The 21,303-nt window shown below is 35.7% G+C and overlaps 1 protein-coding gene across 2 annotated transcripts in view; it reads left to right on the forward strand.

Annotated features, from left to right (window-relative positions):
- TRPM7 (transient receptor potential cation channel subfamily M member 7) overlaps window positions 1-20,583 on the forward strand; it is a 130,545-nt gene extending 109,962 nt beyond the window's left edge. For both annotated transcript variants that reach the window (XM_082616879.1, XM_082616880.1), the window contains 10 exons: window positions 2,635-2,669; window positions 4,595-4,620; window positions 5,861-5,911; window positions 5,998-6,063; window positions 6,686-6,969; window positions 7,095-7,177; window positions 7,527-7,732; window positions 10,343-10,394; window positions 10,496-10,602; window positions 18,535-20,583. In XM_082616879.1, the coding sequence (XP_082473005.1) occupies window positions 2,635-2,669; window positions 4,595-4,620; window positions 5,861-5,911; window positions 5,998-6,063; window positions 6,686-6,969; window positions 7,095-7,177; window positions 7,527-7,732; window positions 10,343-10,394; window positions 10,496-10,602; window positions 18,535-18,665 (1,041 nt within the window). In that variant the 3' untranslated portion in view covers window positions 18,666-20,583. The remainder of the gene's footprint in view (window positions 1-2,634; window positions 2,670-4,594; window positions 4,621-5,860; window positions 5,912-5,997; window positions 6,064-6,685; window positions 6,970-7,094; window positions 7,178-7,526; window positions 7,733-10,342; window positions 10,395-10,495; window positions 10,603-18,534) is intronic.
- Window positions 20,584-21,303: the final 720 nt, after the last annotated feature.

Below are 21,303 nucleotides of genomic sequence, written 5' to 3' on the forward strand. Positions count from 1 at the left end.
AAGAACATATTAACTTGGCCCCATCCCTCTGGACTGAACGCTACACATGTACTCACACCCTCTTGCTTGCTCCCACCCTGGCAAGCAAGGCAACCATGAGAGCCTGGAGGTTCTTCAGAAGACAAAGAGGTCATTCAATCAGGTGTTATCAGCCCCAGGTTGGGCAAGCAAAGGTGATGGAGAAGATTCCAGGAAGCTGCCAGAGCAGGCAGGGGAGAAATCCCAGGTTGTGCATAGAACTGGGCACTATAAGTGGTTCAGTGTGCGAATGGGATGTGGATTCATCTCCGTGATAAACTGAAAGGGAAACCCTTTGGATATTCCAGTCAATGTATTTGTACACCAGTTTTTTTTTTTTTTTTAATCTTATCCTGTTAGAAGTCTTTGACCTGCTGCTGCTATTGTTTCACTCATTTCCATCATCTTATGCAGAAAGGAAACAAGAGGATCTTCTAAGCCCATCAGATGCCCATTTTTTTTTTTTTTTTTTTTTTAGTATTACTGTATTTTTATTCATCTCATTTATGCATGTTCCTTTGTTGTGGCCACAGCAAGGGGGTTGGGGGAGAGAAAACTTCACGCATGCACAAAGGTTGTGATGTTTACTGAAGATGATGGGAAAAATTTTTCAACGCTCGCACCAGCTGAGGCCAGCCAGCAGTGAACCTTGGAAGTGAATTCTGGTGCCCAGAACCGGCCCAGCATAGGGAGTGAGGAATCCATCCCCTCCCCGGCAGTCGTACCTTGCCCAGGAACATTTGAGAAAAGTGTTGTCCTGTCTGCAGTGTGTGACCCTGAGTGGAGAAATGCTCACCAGGAGGATCGGGTCCATCAAGGAGTCCCGGCCACCCAGTGATCCCAATCTGCCCTGCTCACTCGCCTGCCAGTTGTCCCAGATGCCCATTCTATTTTTCTTTTTTTCTTTTTTTAATATTTATGTATTTATTTCTCTGCATTGAGTCTTAGTTGCGGCATGCGGGATCTTCATTGCAGCATGAGGGCTCTTTCATTGCAGCGTGCAGGCTCAGTAGTTGCGACACTCAGGCTTAGTTGCCCTGTGGCATGTGGGATCTTAGTTCACCAACCAGGGATCGAATCCGCATCCCCTGCATTGGAAGGTGCATTCTTAACCTCTGGACCACCAGGGAAGTCCCCCAGATGCCCATTATTATTAAAACATTTTAGAAGCCTGAAGAAAAGAACATATTAACCATATTAACTTACATTGTGCTGTAAGGAGATAGATTGTATTATTAAAAATCATTTTATTAAAAATATTATTTCAATGGGAAGGGTGTTCAGTGAACTCAGAGTTTCACAGTAACAAATCCTCCTTTCTGGAAGGACTCATCCTGAACCTAAGCTGCACAGTTTTGCTACAAATAAGGTTCCATTGAAGATGACCTCACAATGCCAAATTACAAAACTTGTGGAAGCCAGCTTATACAAACAGTATTAGATCTCTGATAACTTGAGATAGTAGAATTATTGGTTACAGATTATAAAATAAGTCTGATTAAAGCCATTAAAAAGTATTATAAACATTTCTAAAAAAGAAAAGATACTACTCAAAAATACTGGAAAATTTGGGAAAAAATAAAAAATCTCAGTTGGGGGTTTCCCTGGTGGCGCAGTGGTTAAGAATTTGCTTGCCAATGCAGGGGACCTGGGTTTGAGCCCTGGTCCGGGAAGGTCTCACATGCCGCAGAGCAACTAAGCCCGTGTGCCACAAATAGCCTGCGTGCCTAGAGCCCGTGCTCCTCAACAAGAGAAGCCACCACAGTGAGAAGCCCACGCGCCACAACGAAGAGTAACCCCCGCTCGCCACAACTAGATAAAAGCCCGTGTGTAACAACAAAGACCCAAAGCAGCCAAAAATAAAATAAGTTAATTAAAAAAAAAAATCTCGGTGGGGGTTAAAAATAACAGATTGAGCACAGCTGAATGCAGAATTTTGCTAAATTGGACCACAATATAACATAGAATTATAATTAGGTGGAAAATGTGTTAAACGTAAAGAGATGGAAAAATACCTCTAAATTGGCCTTGAGAGAGTAGACAATTTGAAGAGATTATAAATGACTTAGAATTTTCCAAATTGATGAAATATATGAAGATTCAAATTCAGGAAGCATAAGTCCCATAGTGGGGAGGTAAAAATAAATCCACACCTAGAAAAATAATTATAAAACTGCAGAATAAAACCCACCACATACACACACAAAAGGGCTTCAATGAAATATGCTTGTTATTAGTGATTTCTTTGTCACAGTTTGCATGATTTTAATTTTTCTCTTTATACTTTGATGCGTTTTGGCAACAGGCACATATTTTTTTTTAGAGTCATAGAAACAAATATGTATTTTAAGAAAATAAAATTGTCAGCAGACAATTACAATTATGTTGTAGGAAATAACACTCATGAAATTCTTTATTCTACCTTGTGGAATGGCCTTATGGTAGCTTTTATACCAGTTTTTTATTTTATTAGTTCAATTGTATAAAACAAATTTATATTAACTTTTCAACCCTTCATTCATCAAACGTGTAGGATACAAAACAGAGATAAACAGTTATGCTTTATCTAGAGACTTTTTTCTTTAACTTTTTGTTTGTGTTTGTTTCTGACTAAAGGATTGGCTACAAGATAGACCATCAAATAGAGAAATGTAAGTAAGCCTTTTCTCATCGTTAGTGTGAAAAGTATCATAGGTATTAAATGTTGTTTTTTTCCTGCTCTTTGCATCACCTTTTTAACACTTCTTGAAATTATTGCTGATTATTTATTTTGTGATCTCCTGTCTTTACATAGAAAAGATTGGGGAATCATTTATTATAAGTTAATGTATATATTTAATTTATGATTTTATATAGTTATATTAGTCATAACCACAACTCAACTAAAATTTTCATTATAATGATACAATTATGATTTTATTATTTAGTCCTGTTTCCAACTTGCTTTTGAATAAACTTGTTCAACAACTTAGTTTGACACTTTAGCTAATAATTTCTCTGCCCATCGTTCTAATCAACAAGCCTTTCTTCTGCTTTTGGAAAGCACTTTGATAATTAGAGCAGTAATACACAGTGTACATTAGAAAGCCTGCATACAGGAAGATCCACGAGAAAGCTGATGTGGTAATCCAGAACCAAAAGTAGAAACAAAAGGCAATCTTACAAGTAGTCATCCCCAGAAAGTGAAAATTTTCGGTACAGATTAAACATAAAGAAGAATCAAAGATAATCTCTCTGTTTTCCAGCCTCGAAATTAGTATTTTAGGATTCCAAAGGACATTAAAAAAGAGTAATTAAAAAAGAGTAGTCTTGTCTTGACACCCTTTTGATACTAGAAGCATAGTAAAGTTACTCTCCAATGTGAACTGCTTGAGAAGGGAAGCCAGTTTGAGGGAAATTATTATATATTATACAGTGTTTTCCCTATTTCCTTCTCTGTATCAGAAATAGATGTGAATATATAGAGAAGAAAATAAACCAGGTGCTATGTGGGTATGCAGTTGTTCAAATTGTGGTGGTATCCTGGCCCTGAATGGCACTTGGAAGACCTATTTATAATCAGACCTCTTCAGAGAATAATGTCTTTTATAAGTAGAACTGTAGGATGTAAATGCAGAATCTACTTAAAGTTGATGTTAATTCAGCTAACAAGAGAACACTGAGTTACAGAATGCTGACCCATAGAAGTACCCAGAAAGGTGGAGTTGGTCAGTACTCTTTGGGTGCTAAGAGTGGTTTATCAGCAGTAGACAAAGGGCTGATGCTAGGGTCAAAGTATTTCCTATAGGAAATATTTATGTTACTAAGGTGAAAGCCAACAGGAAATATCAGGATCAGATAGAATGTAAGAGCTAGAAAGAGATTACCAAGGTCTCCTACTCAAGTGGTCCTTTCTGGATCTAGTCCTTTTAGTCCTGAGCAAGGCCACATAACTGTATAATGGGAGAGCTAAGCTTCTAATCTATTTTTCTTGATTCCCATTCCCCTTTCCTTTCCACTACACTTGTCTCTAATTTGCACTGGAATCTTTGGGATTAATAGAACCTACACTTGGTACCAGTATATGTTGTTATAAATAAACATATTCAACATTGGAAAAAAATTTTTTTCAACATTAGCAATTGAATTTTGCAAAATGATATACAAATGCTGTTCTCTCTGTTCTTTGCCCATTAATTCTGTTGAAGTATTTTTAGAATCCTGCGAAGTCATTTCAAGTCATTATTAAAGTACTGGAATGAATCTCCACAAATAGAGGAGTCATGGAATATTTTACTGTATTAGTACTGAACCTTCAGTTTGGTATCAAACTACTAATAATATTTATGTAGGCATAAATTGGAGGTAAAAGTTGTTGATAAAGTATATACATATGGATTTATACATATCTGTGTATAAATTTGGTACAAGCTTAAGGGAAGCGGCAAATATTCAAACAAAAGTGAATCTGAATCTCAGAATTCCTTTAATAATGTTATATTAAATAACAGTAACTTCATAAAATTAAAAATTTTGTGGTAGCCAAAACTAATTTTAAGTTACTAAAATTGTAACATATTTTTTGTTGTTTCTTTAGGCCATCTGAAGAAGGAACGTTAAATGGTGAGTCTGTGTGGTAGATTTAATGTGAAAAACTGAGGATTGTGTATGATCTACTTTAGCAAATACTACATTGTCCTAAGTAAGAAACTTTAGACTTCGTATTTGAAAAAGCCAATGTAGTAGAAAGTTCTCCCCTCAGCTTGTTTCTCTTCATTATAAGTGTTTCACAAATACAAGAACTCACCGTGTGAATGATGATCGTTTTACAAAAGTCTCCCCACTCCCCTTCATCCTTGCTACCCAGGCTGCTTCTTCCCTTATATTCCCTGTGTTAGTGAATGGTACTTTCTCAGTCAGCTAGGTGAAACCTGAGCAGGAGGTATTCTTGACACCCTTGACCTTGCACTCACAAAGCCCTCTTCCTCTGAGATATCCTTCAACCTTTCTTCAACCAGGAGACATTTGGTACCCCTCCTCTACAGTCCTGTATTGTGTGCATGTGTGAGAACACACATACGCACACACATACACACTATATTTTATACCTCTCACACAATGATATAACTGTTAACTAGCTTTCTTCTTCTGCAAGACGATAGGTTCTTTTTCATTTATATTCTAGAAATTTAACACATAACAGGTTCAATTTATTCTCCATCTTTCTCAGTACAGTTAAAAAGTGAAGTCCTCGGGAGTTCCCTGGTGGCCTAGTGGTTAGGATTCCGGGCTTTCACTGCCACGGCCCCAGGTTCAGTCCCTGTTTGGGGAACTGAGATCCTGCAAGCCGCACAGCGTGGCCAAAAAAAAAAAAAAGTGAAGTCCTCACAGAAACTAACACAACATTGTAAATCAACTATACTTCAATAAAAAAATAAAAGTAAAAAAAAAGTAAAGTCCTCAGATATACTTAGAGATGGAAGAGGGGCTTTTTTGTTATTTTATATCTTCTCATGGTCAGCCCATTAAAATGGTTACAGGGCTACAGCCCCACACCCCAAAGGTCTGATACTTTTCTTTTTGAGTAGGGAATAAGGGAAGAATGCAGTTTATAACAGGAGAGTGTGAAACATCATGTGCTTTTTCCCTTCCAGGTGTCATACTACACAGTTACCACTAATCTGGCATAATGAAATAGGGTAATAAAGCACATGATGGTCATAATTTATTACTGTTTTTTTCTGTTTTTGTGAACAGAGTTACATGAAGGAAACTTGGGATGATTAAATGAGAATGCTCAAACAAAAATTTATGCTGCATTAGTACTTTTAAAAGGGTCTCATTTGTTTATTTACCGTTTTAGGTCTTGCTTCTCCATTTAAACCAGTTATGGATACAAATTACTATTACTCAGGTTAGTAATAGTAAATATTAAAAACAAAATTTAGTAGTTCATAGAGCTTTTGGGGATTTCATTATTTCTCTCTCATTTTTATGCAGCTGTGGAAAGAAATAACTTGATGAGATTATCCCAGAGCATTCCATTTACACCTGTGCCTCCAAGAGGTAAATCCAAAAAGTAAAGAAATAAGAGGGAAAATAAACCTTTAATTAACATGTGGTTTTAACTGTAATATAGAACATGGATGGTGACGGAAAGAGGAAGGATCACATTAAGAATTGTTAATTTCATATAAATTTTAATCAGCCTGATTACTACAAGATTCAGGTATGTTTAAACTGAAGGAAGCATCAGAAGTATTGATTTTCTCTGTTTCTGGCATATCGGAAGCAGTGGTGTATTTTAATTTAGAAAAGCTCTTGATCCGTAGTTTAGCAATGAAAGCGTTGATAAATTGATATCACAGGGTTTGTGGAACAGATCTAACCTCCTGTTAAAAAGTTTAGCTTAGAAGTGTTTAGAAGTCTAATTGCTTTCTAAAAGTTTTTCTCGAAAATGTTCACGATTTCAAAAATGCTTATTATTACCAAATACAGATGAATTTAGAGAGATTAGATCCTTGGTTTCTGAGTATTTCTTGCCCTTAAACTTCTTTTATAAAACTACAACTTGATCCATCTCATCTTCTATTCCTCACTTAATCTTAACTAAAGATACCTGCCAATTTCTACCTTGTGATTTTCAGAGTCATACTTTGACTTTAAAATATGTCTATTCATGTTGCAGGTGAGCCTGTCACAGTGTATCGCTTGGAAGAGAGTTCTCCCAACATACTGAATAACAGCATGTCTTCGTGGTCACAGCTAGGCCTCTGTGCCAAAATAGAGTTTTTAAGTAAAGAGGAGATGGGAGGAGGCTTACGAAGAGCTGTCAAAGTACAGTGTACTTGGTCAGAACATGATATCCTCAAATCAGGACATCTTTATATTATCAAATCTTTTCTTCCTGAGGTGGTTAATACATGGTCAAGTATTTATAAAGAAGATACAGTTCTGCATCTTTGTCTTAGAGTAAGTACTAGTGAATGCATACAGTGAAGCATTATTTGAGCTTCATGTTTTCACTTCTGAAGTATGATAAATCAAATAGTCTTAATTTCAGTGTTGAACGAGGGTTTCTTTTTTCTGTTCTGTAGGAAATTCAACAACAGAGAGCAGCACAAAAGCTCACATTTGCCTTCAACCAAATGAAACCCAAATCCATACCATATTCTCCAAGGTAAATCTTTTAACATTTTTGAGATCTTTTAGTGTTATGTGGATAGCATTCTCTTTTGACCTTCATTATTGATGCTGAATATTTCATTATTTACCCATTTTAAAGATGGATTCTAATTTTATTAAGAAAACTACTTGTATAGGATAAAATGACTAAATTGAGCAGGAACCTTTCTGAGGGCACTGAACTTGAGTTAAAAAATGTGAATAAGTGTAGGTGTTTGCAGAGCTGAAAGAATTATATATGGCATATTTTGTGTATTGGTTAAGATTAAATCAATAAAAATTGTCATTTGGTTGTTTATCATTAAAAAAAACTACTAGTAATATCTATGACTGTTTTTCATAAGGTTCCTTGAAGTTTTCCTGCTGTATTGCCATTCAGCAGGACAGTGGTTTGCTGTGGAAGAATGTATGACTGGAGAATTTAGAAAATATAACAACAATAATGGTGATGAGATTATCCCAACAAATACACTGGAAGAGATCATGCTAGCCTTTAGCCATTGGACTTATGAATATACAAGAGGGGAGTTACTGGTACTTGATTTACAAGGTAAATTTATTAAAAAACTGCTAAAAGGGAATTATGCATTAGGTTCTCATCTATTCATGTGTTATGAGCAATATATAGAAATCTGCTAATTTATGGATGGGTAAAATCTTAGGTCAGCAGAAGCTGTTAAAAGAGCAAGTCAATAACAGCCATAGTATATAGCTATCAGGGCCCTGAAGAGTGGGATGCTATCTTAATTGTTATTTAGGTAATACAGATGTTTTAATAAGCAAAAACATGTGAAATCCCCTATTCCACTCATAGATCTGTAGCCTTAATTTCTTTAAAAGTATAAAGACCATTTCTTTAAAACAATAACAACTATCTGTATTGTTCCTGGTGTTTATGTTATCTATTACTGTGAACTAAACTACCTAATAGTGGATTAAAACAACCATTTTGCTCGCTTACACTTCTTTGGTTCAGGAATTTGGGGATGGCTCATCTCTACTGTCCCCTTGGAGGGTTTGAATGGCTGGAGACTAGTTTGGACAGCTTGACTGGAGCCAAATGTCTTAGGTCTCTGTTCAAGACAGCTGAATTCCTCAGTTCGCCACGAAGTGATTTTTCCACATGGCTGGGTAGCTTGAACTTTTTGTAGCATGGTAGTTTCAGGTAGTTAGACTTCTTACATGACAGCTGGCTTCCTCCAGAGAGAAAGCAGAAACTCTTAGGTTAGGACCAGAGTGGGCCCACATCCCTTCTGCCACATTTTACAGGTCAAGGTAAGTTATAAGGACAGCTCAGATTCAAGAGGTAGGGAATAGATTCAAGCACTTGGAAGGTAGAGCAGCATGTATACAAGGAGGGAAAAACTGAGCATAGCTATCTTTGTAGACAGATTCCTTCATACATGTAAAAGGGAAAAAAAATTATGACTAGGAGAGCAGTGATTTGCTTAGAGTAATGTTTATGCAGCTTCACAGAAAGGTCAAAGAAAAATGAAATTGAGCAAATTGCCAGCTCTGCCTGGATGATACTTTCACATTATAGGTTCCATTTTTTTTTTTTTGTCCCTAAAGAGCAGCTTTAATTTCAAATGTCAACATAGACCAGATTTCAAATCACATAAAAACAATTGTTTAGAATATTTGTCACTTGATGACTTCTTTCATTATATAGATACTCCCAAATATAAACAATTTGTTGAAAAGCAAACAGTTGGTATTGAGTTTCAATACCAACTCAAGAAAGAAAATCTGTGTAAAAATAGCTGTCCTTTTTTCAGTAAATTCATCATTTCACATAAATGATTAAGTGATATATATAGTGAAATCTCTGATGTATATTATTAGACAGGCGAATCCATCTTCAAATATGCCTAGAAAATGAGGCCACTAAAAGTTGGCAGTTATTTTTAATAAGCAGAGTAATAGTGATGTTCTCTACAAAATTAATGTGTTCATGGAGCCATTTTTTTCATAGAAATATTTTAGACAATTACTACAAACAAGTTAAACAATATAGAAATATATAAAGAACAAAATGTTCCCATCTTTACTGTTCCTCTACCTTTGTGAAGACAAATTACAAATTTTTAAACTTATTTTTAATCATTTTGTGTTGTGATTTTCCTCCAGCTGGGATCATGCTATATATATGTATGTGTGTGTGTGTATTTCACTTGTTTTGTTTTGTTTCTACCTAATAATACATGATAGCCATCTTCTGGATCATTATTGATAAATCTGAGTCATTCCTTTTAACAGCTGTAGTATGGAGGCATAGCATTATTTACATCCTCTGTTATGAGACAGTCACCCTATTTTTAGTTTTAGAGATGAGTACAATTTCAATAGCAACGGCCAGGTTACTTTTCCAAAAGGTTATATGAATTCATACTCAGCACTGTGATCACTCATCACTGTGCCCATTTCTTCACCATCTCTTCATTACTGAATATTTACTGAATCTTTGCCAATCTGAGTAGAAATTAGACTCATGTTTTAATTCTAGCTTTTCCTATTGTGAAATTCTACCCATTTTATTAGGTTTCATTCTAATGGGTTAAATATTTTATGATTATTCAAATATCAGTAGTTGTTCTTTATATGAATGAATAGATGAGACTGAAAAGATTTAACCACACTTTTAACACCTCTGGAGAGGGCTGGAGATGAAGGAAGATGTTCACAATCTTACTCTTTATGAAATCTGAATCTTTTGCAAGAAAATGTATTTATATGTTAGCCTGTGATTTTAAAAAATCCAAAAGACTTTGAAAATGACCTATAGATCATGCCTTCATGTACCTAATTGTTCTTTGCTAACTACGGTGAAACAAGGGCAGATTGTAAATAAGGAGATATTTACTTCCAGCTTGGCCTTGTTGCATCAGAAACTGGTGTCACCAAGAGATTAGATGCCTACCTACCTATTCTGACATTTAACTGTTGTTCATGTCGTAGGAACTGTGTTTGTTCCTAGTGCAATGTTGAGGTCATAAGTCAAGTTATGAAATATCAAGAGTGAAAAACTGTCCTCTTCTGAATAATTTAACATTGTGTAATGGTTGATGATGCTATAGAATCTCTTGTGACTTTTTATTATACTTATGTATTTATATCAATTATATAACATAAATTGTCTTTTTAATATATACATATAAAGGTGTGGGTGAAAATTTGACTGACCCATCTGTGATAAAGGCAGAAGAAAAGAGGTAATAAGTTTTAATAATTTCATTAAGACATTTTTGTAATTTCAAATTCTATATTTCTATTTGCATTAACTGACTTTTTCTTTTAACTACCAATTCCACAGATCCTGTGATATGGTTTTTGGCCCAGCAAACCTAGGAGAGGATGCAATAAAAAACTTCAGAGCAAAACATCACTGTAATTCTTGCTGTAGAAAGCTTAAACTTCCAGGTAAGCATTTTCTTAATCAGTATAATATATAAATTGTTAGCAAAGTTAATTACTACAGAATTTCATAAGGCCAGAAGCATAAATACATATTTTTGGTTATTAATGGATCTATGCTTTCAGTAATTACTTATAAAACCACAAAGTCCATTCACTTAATACATATATATTATGTGTCTGCTGGATGCCAGGAATTGTGTTAGATATTAATGCACAGTGAACAAGGCAAACATGGTCCCTGCACTCGGTGGAGTTTAGCCAGGTCTTGGATACTGACAAGATAAACAGAGAATTATAGGACGATCATAAATGCCAAGCAGAAAAAATAGAACAGGTAAGCAGATCACTTAAGACAAACTTAGAAGTCAGGGAATGCTACCTGGGGAACTAACAGATTTGCCTAAAACTGAAGGATGAATAGACTTTCAAGTTAGCCTGGAAAAGAGTTGGGAAAAGAGTATTCTGTGAAACAGGAAGAGGAACTGCAGATACAGTCTCTCGTGATAGTAACTTCATCTTATATTTGAAGAATTACAAGTTATTATTGAATCATAAGTTATATCACAAACCAGTTGTTCTCACCCTCTGGTGTGTGTCAGAATCCCCTGGGGAACTTTTTCAAAATTACAGGTGCCTGGCACTCACCCTTGAGCTGTATTTTTAAAAGTCCCTATCATTATGACCAATAATATAGTAGTAATCAAGAGCTTGGACCTGGGAGCCAGACTCCAGGGCCTCAGAGAATACCTACATCATAGAGGTTTGTTGTTTTTTGTTTGTTTGAGGATTAAATGAGTTGGTATTTGTGAAGTACTTAGAACAGTGACAGGCACATAGTAAGCATGTTAATACTACTGTCTGTAAATTTTTAAAAATTGTTCATTGTTCATAGATACAGAAATTATTTATTTTTGTATAATGACCTTGTATTCTGTGTTCTTGCTAAACTCACTTAGTTCTAGGAGGTTTTTGTTTGTTTGGTTCTTGTTTATTGTTTGTAAATTCCTTGGAATTTTCTGGGTAGACAATAGAGACAGTTTTATTACTTCCTTTCCAATCTGTATGCCTTTTATTTCTTTTTCTTGACTTTTTGTAATGGCAAGGAATTCAGGTACAATGTTGAATAGGAGTAGTGAGAGTAGACATCTTCCATGCCTCATTTCTTGAAGACGCTTATCCTAAATGTTCACTGAATTTGTCAGATGTCTTTTCTGCATCTATTTGTATGATCATTTGGTTTTTCTTCAACTGGTTAGTATTACATCGAATTACATTGATTGACTTTTTAAATGTTGAGCCAGTCTTGTATTCCGAGGACAAACTCCACTTGTCATGGTATATTTTATATATATACATATATATATACATATATATATATATATATATATATATATATATATGTATATATATATTTTTTGGTTGTGCTGGGTCCTTGTTGTGGCAGGCGAGCTTCTTAGTTGCAGCTCACGGGCTCCTTAGTTTCAGCATATGAACTCTTAGTTGCAGCATGCATGTAGGATCTAGTTCCCTGACCACGGATTGAACCCAGGTCCCCTGCATTGGGAGTGTAGAGTCTTTACCACTGCGCCACCAGGGAAGTCCCTGTAATGGTATATTATCTTTTTTATGTGTTGTTGGGTTCAATTTTCTAATATTTGTTGATGATTTTTATATCTATGTTCATGAAGAATATTGGTCTATGGGGTTTTTTTCCTTGTACTGTCTTTGTCTTGTTTGGTGTCAGGATAATACTGACCCTAAAAATAAGTTGTGTTTACACCTCTTTTGTTTTGGGGAATAGATTGTATAGAATTGATATTATCCACTTCAAATGTTTGATAGAATTGTCTTGCAAAACCATCTCAGTCTGAAGTTTTGTCAGATGCTTTTTAATTAAGTTTAATTTTTTAAAATAGATGTCAGTTTCTTGAGTGAGTTTTAGTAGTTTGTGTCTCTCGGGGAATTGGTCCATTTTTTTTTTCCAGTTTCATTGAGAAATAATTGATATACATATCTGTAAGTTTAGAGTGGATAGCATGATGGTTTGATTTACATATATTGTGAAATGATTACCACACTAGATTAAGCTTACACCCATTTTCTTGTATAGATAGAATAAAAAGAAAGAAAAAAATTTTTTCCTCACGATAATTCTTAGTATTTACTCTCTTAACAGCTTTCCTGTATATCATACAACTGTGTTAGCTGTAGTCACCATGTTGTACATTACATCCGTAGTACTTTTTTATCTTATAACTGGAAGTTTGTACCTTTTGACCACCTTCCTCCAGTTCTCCCTCCCCTCACCCTCTACCTCTGGTAACCACAAGTCATCTGTTTCTGTGAGTTTGTTTGTTTTTTTAGGTTCCATGTATAAGTGAGATCATACAATATTTGTCTTCATTTTATTTAAATGGTCAAACTTATGGACATAGAGTCAATGATACTACTCTTATTTTTTTTAATGTCTGTGGGGGCGTCTGTGGTGAATCCCATCTTTCATTAGGGTAATTTGTGCTTTTTGTTTTTTGGTCGGTGTGGCTAAGGTGTATCAGTTTTATTGATACTTTCAAAGAACCACTTTTTGTTTTCATTGTTTTACTCTATCTTCTGTTGTCAGTTTCATTGACTTATTCTCTATTATTTCCATGTTTCTGATTGCTTTGGGTTTAGTTTGTTTTTTCTCTAGTTTGTTAGGGTAAAAATTTAAAATATTCATTTGAGACTTTTTCTCTAACAAAACATTTTAGTGCTGTAAATTTTTGTCTAAACATTGTGTTAGCTGCATCCCACAGATTTTGGTATTTAAAAAAATTTTTTTTGGTATGTTTTAGTTTTATTTTTTAAATATTTCTTATTTCCTTTGAGATTTCTTCTTTGACCTATGGATTAATTACAGGTGTCTTTTTTGTTTGTTTATTTTTGGCTGCATTGAGTCTTCATTGCTATGCATGGGCTTTCTCTAGTTGTGGCGAGCGGGGGCTACTCTTCATTGTGGTGTGCGGGCTTCTCATTGTGGTGGCTTCTCTTGTTGTAGAGCAGGGGCTCTAGGTGCGCGGGCTTCAGTAGTTGCAGCACACAGGCTCAGTAGTTGTAGCTCACAGGCTCTAGAGCGCAGGTTCAGCAGTGGTGGTACACGGGCTTAGTTGCTCTGCGGCCTGTGGGATCTTCTCAGACCAGGGCTCAAACCCATGTCCCTTGCATTGTCAGGCGGATTCTTAACCACTGGGCCACCAGGGAAGTCCCAATGAAGGAAAGTTTTCTGATAGTGCTGTTCTGGTTTTTAATATCCTTGCTGATTTTCTGTCTATTTATTCTATTTATTACTTAGAAGAAAGGTCTGTAAGTATAATTGTTGATTTATCTGCTTTGCTTTCAGTTCTATCAATTTTTCCTGCATGTATTTTGAAGCTTTGCTCTTAGATACATAAAGTTTTACAGTTGTTATGACTTCTTGGTGATTTAATTTTTATTAAATTAATGCCATGGTAATTCTCCTTGTTCTAAAGTCTGCTTTGTCTGATATTAACATAGTTTGTGATTAGTGGTTTCATCAGGTATCTTTTCCCATTCTTTTTACCTGTATATATTAATTCTATTTAAAGTGCTTTTCTTATAGACAGCATATAGTTAGCTCCTAGGTTTAATTTGTTTTTTAAAATCTAACCATTTCCATCTTATAATAGCTGTTTTAGACCCTTTACATTTAATGTAATTATTGATATGGTTAGATTTTGATCTGCTGTTTTATTGTTTTCTGATTGATGTCTCTGGTTTGGTTTTTTTGTTGTTTTCTCCACCCCACACCCCACACCCCTCGCTCTGTTTTAGTATTCTGTTTTATCTTTATGTTAGTTTTTTTAGTGGTTGATCTTAGTTCCCCTTACCTAAGAATGTGTTTCACTTTCATTCCTGAAGGGTATTTTCACTGGATCTAGAATTTTAGGTTGACATTTCTTTCAGCACTTAAAAAATGTTCTGCTGTCTTCTAGCCTCTGTTATTTATGATGAAAACTCCAGTCATTTGAATTGTTCTTCCCTTATACATGATGTATCATTATAATCTATCTTCTTTCAAGATTTATTCTTTATTTTTGGTTTTGAGCAGTTTGATTCTGTGGTTATGTTAACTGCAGGTAGCAGTTACGTCTAGTTGTAGCTTTCTCTGAGTTTATCCTGTTTCAGCTTTACTAAGCTTCTTGAATTTGCCAATTTATGACTTTTATCACATTTGGGGAGTTTTTAGCTATTAGTTCATCAAATATTTGTCTGCATCAATCTCTTCTCTTTCTGGACTCTCATAAAAAGAATGTTAGACCTTTTGATATTGTCACCCAGGAACTTGTGGCTCTGATTACTTCCTTAAAAATTAATTTTTTTCTTTTGTTCAGATTGGATAATTTCTATTGATCTACACACACATTCACTGACTCCTCATTCTTTATTTCTTCATTCTGCTATTAAGCTCATACACTGAATTTTTTATTTCAGTTATATTTTTCAGTACTATAATTTCCTGTTGGTCTCTTTATACTGATTATTTCTCTGCTGAAAACTTATTTTTCCTTTCATTTCAAGTCTTTGTCCTACGTCATGGAGTATGGTTCTAGTAGCTAGTTTAAAGTCTTTAATTATTCTACCATCTGGGTAACCTTGGGATTGGCTTCTCTTGGTTGTCTTTTTCTTTTAGAATCTTTGAAATGTTCCTGTTTTTTGTATCTCTAGTAATTTTAGAATGTGTCCTGGATATTTTGAATATTATATTATAAGATTTGAGGTCTTATTAAAAATCCTCTATAGAGAATTTTGAATTTTTGAATTTTGAATCCTTGAGATTTTTGGTGTTAGCAGGCAGTCAACTCAGTTAAATTCAGTTTACAAGTCCCAGTCTATTTTCTGTGTGGCTGTGCCTCTAATGTCAGTTTAGTTTTTAAAGCCTTTGCATTATTAATCAGGTCTCTCTCATGTGTGTCAAACAAGGGCAAGTCTGGGACACGAGTGAAGGTCTGCACCATAGTTTAGTTCTCAAAGCCTATGCTATGCCGTCTTTCCACATATGTGCCACTCAAGCATGAGTCTGGGATTTCATACATAAATTTAGGGTATCTCTCTCTCCATTTTCCTCCTCTCCATGATTTCTTCCTTACTTTGTGACTCCCGGGGGCCTCTTCTTTCCTTTTTTTTTTTTGGTACACTGACTACAAAGCCAGGATTTTGGCATCCCTGCACTGTCACACACATTCTGCAATTAGGTCTGTTTCTGGTGCTGAAAATAATACTTTTTGGATCATAGAGGTACCTATTCTCAGTTCTTCTGGTCAGAGAGAAGGGTTTTCTCTTGGAGTTGTAGGTTCTTGCCCAACTGCCACCACTATAGGAATGCTTCTTCATGACCAGGGCTTAGGTAAAGGGCAGAAGAGCAAAAAGAATAATGAAAAAGGGAATTCCCCTCAACATTTTCCATCCCACAGGGTCCTCCTTCCTTATCCTGTGGCCAGAAGGTCTTGGAGCTTTTTGTGTCCATGCTCACTGTATGTTTCTGTGATTGAGCTATCTTCAAGTCTAAGCCCAGAAATAAGAGATGGGAAAAAAACAGGAAGCTCACCACCATATAAATCGTTCTTCAAGTTCTGATTTCCTTCTCCTATATGTCTGCTGTTACTTTTCAGAAATCTGAGATAGTTGCTTTATGTATCATGTTTTTACTTGTAATCAGTTTTTACTTGTAATCAGTGAGAGAGAGAGAGGATGGAATATGCTTAGTCCATTTAAGCCAGAAGTAGAACACACAATGATGAATTTAACAGGCAGCCCAGATACAATTTTTATTTGGTTTTGATACAATGCAATATTTAATAGCATATCTGTTTTTTAAATTGTCATTTACAGGATTTTACAGCTTGGAAGGGACCTTAAAAGCAACCCAGTCCAAATCCATCATTTTACAGAACATAAAATAAGAGTTTACATGATTTGCCCATGGTTACACCATTAGTTAACAGCATTATAATTGTGAATTGAATTATAATTGTGTTTTTTCTGTACATTGTTCTTTGTGTACACTTCAGCTACAAATTAATTTGCGTTCCCTAAGGCCTTACTGGCAAAGTCTTGAATTTAAAGTTTATCAAAAATTGTTCATACTGGGGCCTCCCTGGTGGCGCAGTGGTTGAGAGTCCGCCTGCCGATGCAGGGGATACGGGTTCGTGCCCCGGTCTGGGAGGATCCCATATGCCGCGGAGCGGCTGGGCCCGTGAGCCATGGCCGCTGAGCCTGTGCGTCCGGAGCCTGTGCTCCGCAACGGGAGAGGCCACAACAGTGAGAGGCCCGCGTACAGAAAAAAAAAAAAATTGTTCATACTGTAGTAAATATGTATTTGGATCATTGAATATAGACTATTACTGAAATTAAAATTAACAGTTCATATTCTGAGTGTTAGTTCTGTTTTACATGGAGATAAAAGTATAAGAGTATATGCACGACTATGGTTTGTTTATAAAGTATAAATTTGATACTACTACATTGTTTTCCAGTTCTGCAACCATTGTCATATATGTCTGTTACTCCCTGAGTTCATCCTATCCCATAGCTATAAAGGCAGTCTACATCCTGATAGTACCAAATTTAACTGAAGACTAACTTTTTTCCTGAGCTCCTGTTTCTATATTGAGTTTCCTACATTGCTACTTGAATTACTTTTAAGTAACACTTTTGCTCCAGAACTCCTGACTTTCATTTTCCACCCCTACCCACGAAATTCTGCTTCCCTGTCTCATTAATGGCTACCCAGTTGCTCAGGCTCAAAACCTAAAAGCTAGCCAGTTCCTTTGTTTTCTTACTTTTCATAACCAATCTGTCAAATTCTGTCTGCTCAAATTCTGAAATCTTCCTAGAATTTATCAATTTCTCTTCATCGTCATTGCCACCATTTTGTTTCCTGGATTCTTACCAGTTGCCCTCTAACAAGACTTCATGTGACGGCTGGAATGGTCATTTTAAACAAATTTGATTACATTCCTCCCTTAAGACTTCTTAATACTTTCCAGTGGATTTTCACCGTAATCTGTACTTAGCTTGCAAACCATGAATCAGAGGTCAGCAAACTTTTCTGTAAAAGACAAAGGAAGTATACATTTTAGTTTAGGCTTTGTGGGCCATATGGCCTGTGTCACAGCTACCCAACTCTCCCATTGTAGTACGAAAACAGCCATACACAATCTGTAAACAAATTTCTATGGTTGCATTCCAATAAAACTATTTACAAAAATAAGTAGGCCAGATTTGGCGCACAGGCTGTAGTTTGACAACTGCTGACCATTAATGATTGTTTGACCTCATTTCCTCCTAGTCTTTCCCTCATTCACTACATGCAAGCCATGCTGCTTCTTGCCATTCTTGGAACACACCAAGTCCATTTCATTTTTGCAGTCCGCAGTTAACTTTCTCTGCATAGAGTACTCTTCCTGGGACTTTGATAGGTCATTTCTTAGTATTCAGGACTTCTTATATGTTACCTCCTGTGGCTTTTCTGCCCAGCCCTATCTAAAAGAATCACCTTATACCATCTCCCACCTGACCCTCATCACACTATTTTCTTTAAAGCATTGCTACTACTTATAATTGTCATTTTTCTATTTGTTTTTCTTCACCTACAAGAATATAAGCTCCATGAGAACAGGGACCTTACCTGCCTTGTTCACTGCTGCATTTCTACACTTACATGAGTTACTGACTCATGGTCGGAGTGTAATAATTATTTGTTGAATGATTTCATTTTTATGTGTATAAATTTTGTGACTTTTGAATTTATAAAAACCTTGTAGAAAATAGATCTGGCATGTTTAGAGGGAAATTGATTTAGAAAATGTTCTTAATTTTCTGTTTCTAAACGATACTGACTCTTTTTCTTTTTTTTGTTGGGGGTCATGAATATAGATCTGAAGAGGAATGACTATACACCTGACAAAATTATATTTCCTCAGGATGAGCCTTCTGATTTGACTCTTCAGCCTGGAAATTCCACCAAAGAATCAGAATCAACTAATTCTATTCGTCTGATGTTATAATATTACTGAATCATCGGTTTTGCCTACACCTCACAAAAATGTTACTGTCACTTTTCATTTAGGAGGGAATTGTTTGGTAATAAAGAAAAGCATGTGCTAATTGAATATGCTGAACTGGCACATTTAAAAGGTCAATATTCTTTTGACCTGATTAAATTAGTCAGGAACTCCCTATACAATACAGCTGGCAGCTGTTAAATTTTAAAGGTAAAGAAAAATTAGTATTTATAACTTTTTAAAGGGCTCTTTTTAACAGAGGATTTCATTTGACTTTGTTCTGGTGAGGGTAATACCCTCTCTTCATGTGGTGCAATACCATTAACCAAAGTTAGGTGTCCGTGCAGATTTTATTGGCAGCTGGTTTTCTGCCATTCAGCTAGCGAAATGAAGAAATCACCCAGTCTTTTGGTTAAATGGCAGTCAGGTGTCTTCCTCAGTGTGTTTTAGTGTGTTCAGTGATGATGTCACTAGTGCCCAGCTAGATGCCTCTTGTTTCCCATCTCATGGGAAAGGAGATGGCTTGTTACAATTCTAGATCTACAGGGATATAGAAAGCCCAAGCCGAAAACCATTTTCTAAGAGGGACCTTATGAATCAGGGTTAGGCTCCTATTTAAAAGATAGAGCCAGTTTTTTCGTTAAATAGAGCCCAAATTGTGCAAAGTATTAGTGCTTTTTTTTTTTTTTTAAACATTGTTAAGTAGAAGAAAGCCATGGTAGACTGGTATAACCTAAATATATCAAAGGAGAAACTTCACTGTCTAAGAGAAGTTACCTTGTGAGAAAAGTTAAAGTGCTTTTTTCTTATCTATATCTACTATAGTTACAACTTGGAAGTTACATACTCGTCAAAAGATTTTATTGACCAGTATATCAAATCAGAATGTAAACATGAATTCTTGCATATATTTAAAATTGTGTAGGAACATCTGAACATGCATATTGTTTGTGGTACTGAAGAAATTGAATTGGATTATCATTACGTGATGTTGGGAGATTGCAATGCAACTTTATGCCAATAAAATGTAATTTAACTGCCCCAGATATTGTTGAATACTCAACAACAAGAAAAGCTTTTCATCTGTCTGAAGTACTTTGCTTTGACTATTTTTCTTTCTTTTTTTTTCCCCTAGGTACTAATTTTAATTTTTATTTGGGAGGGAGCAGTGTAAATCTTATTTGTATTCAGTAGTGTATCTCATAGATACAGACAAGGGAAAAAGAGATAAGCTGTTCAAATAGTGTTTAATATTGATGGGGGGGAGAAAGAAAAAATGTATTAAAGATATTATACTATATACATTTTGTATATCATTAAATCTTTAAAAGAAATTAAATAAATTTATTCTTGTTTAAAGATGTTTTACTGAGTATAGTCATTCTGAAAAATTAATATTTTCAGTGTTAATTTTTTTTCAGAATATCAGGTTCTTTTCAAATGAACCATTTGTACACCTGTGCATTTTGGTCTGTCCTATACAATGTTTAAAGTGATCTTGATTTCCTACTGTGTCTTTATTTATTTTTGGATCTGTTTCTTGTTATGTCAGAAAAGAGGGATATGAATTGTCTACTGATATTTAATTTTTTGTTGATTATTTTCCCATGATAATAATAGTAGTTGAGGGCTTCCCTGGTGGCTCAGTGGTTAAGAATCTGCCTGACAATGCAGCGGACACGGGTTCAAGCCCTGGTCCAGGAAGTTCCCACATGCCGCGGAGCGACGAAGCCCGTGAGCCACAACTACTGAGCCTGCACTCTAGAGCCCACGAGCCACAACTACAGACACCCGCGTGCCTAGAGCCCGTGCTCCGCAACAAGAGAAGCCACCGCAATGAGAAGCCCACGCACCGCAACGAAGAGTAGCCCCCACTCACTGTAACTAGAGAAAGCATGCACGCAGCAAGGAAGACCCTACGCGGCCAAAAATAAATAAAATTAATTAATTAATTTAAAAACAATAATAATAGTACTTAAACACTTATTTAGTACTTAATATGTGTCAGGTACACTTCTAAGTACTTTACATACATTAACCCATTTAATCCTTAGAACAATCTTATGAAATAGGTGTTATTATTATCCTATGATGCTGATTAGAAGATCACGGCATTAGGTAAAGCAACTTTTCCTCAGATTCTTGTACTTAGTAAGTAGCAGCACTAGAATTTGAACACAGGCAGATAGGCTTTTTTGTTTGGTTTTTTATACTGTAGGTTCTTATTAGTCATCACTTTTATACACATCAGTGTATACATGTCAATCCCAATCGCCCAATTCAGCACACCACCATACCCACCCCACCGCAGTATTCCCCCCTTGGTGTACGTACATTTGTTCTCTACATCTGTGTCTCAACTTCTGCCCTGCAAACCGGTTCATCCGTACCATTTTTCTGTGTTCCACATACATGCGTTAATATATGATATTTTTTCTCTTTCTGACTTCACACTGTGTGAAAGTCTCTAGATCCATCCACGTCTCAACAAATGACTCGTTTTCGTTCTCTTTTATGGCTGAGTAATATTCTATTGTATACAGGTACGACATCTTCTTTATCCATTCGTCTGTCGATGGATATTTAGGTTGCTTCCATGACCTGGCTATTGTAAATAGTGCTGCAGTGAACATTGGGGTGC

This window comes from Mesoplodon mirus (assembly GCF_964341445.2).
Source record: "Mesoplodon mirus genome assembly, chromosome: 4".
Classification (NCBI taxonomy): Eukaryota; Metazoa; Chordata; class Mammalia; order Artiodactyla; family Ziphiidae; genus Mesoplodon; species Mesoplodon mirus.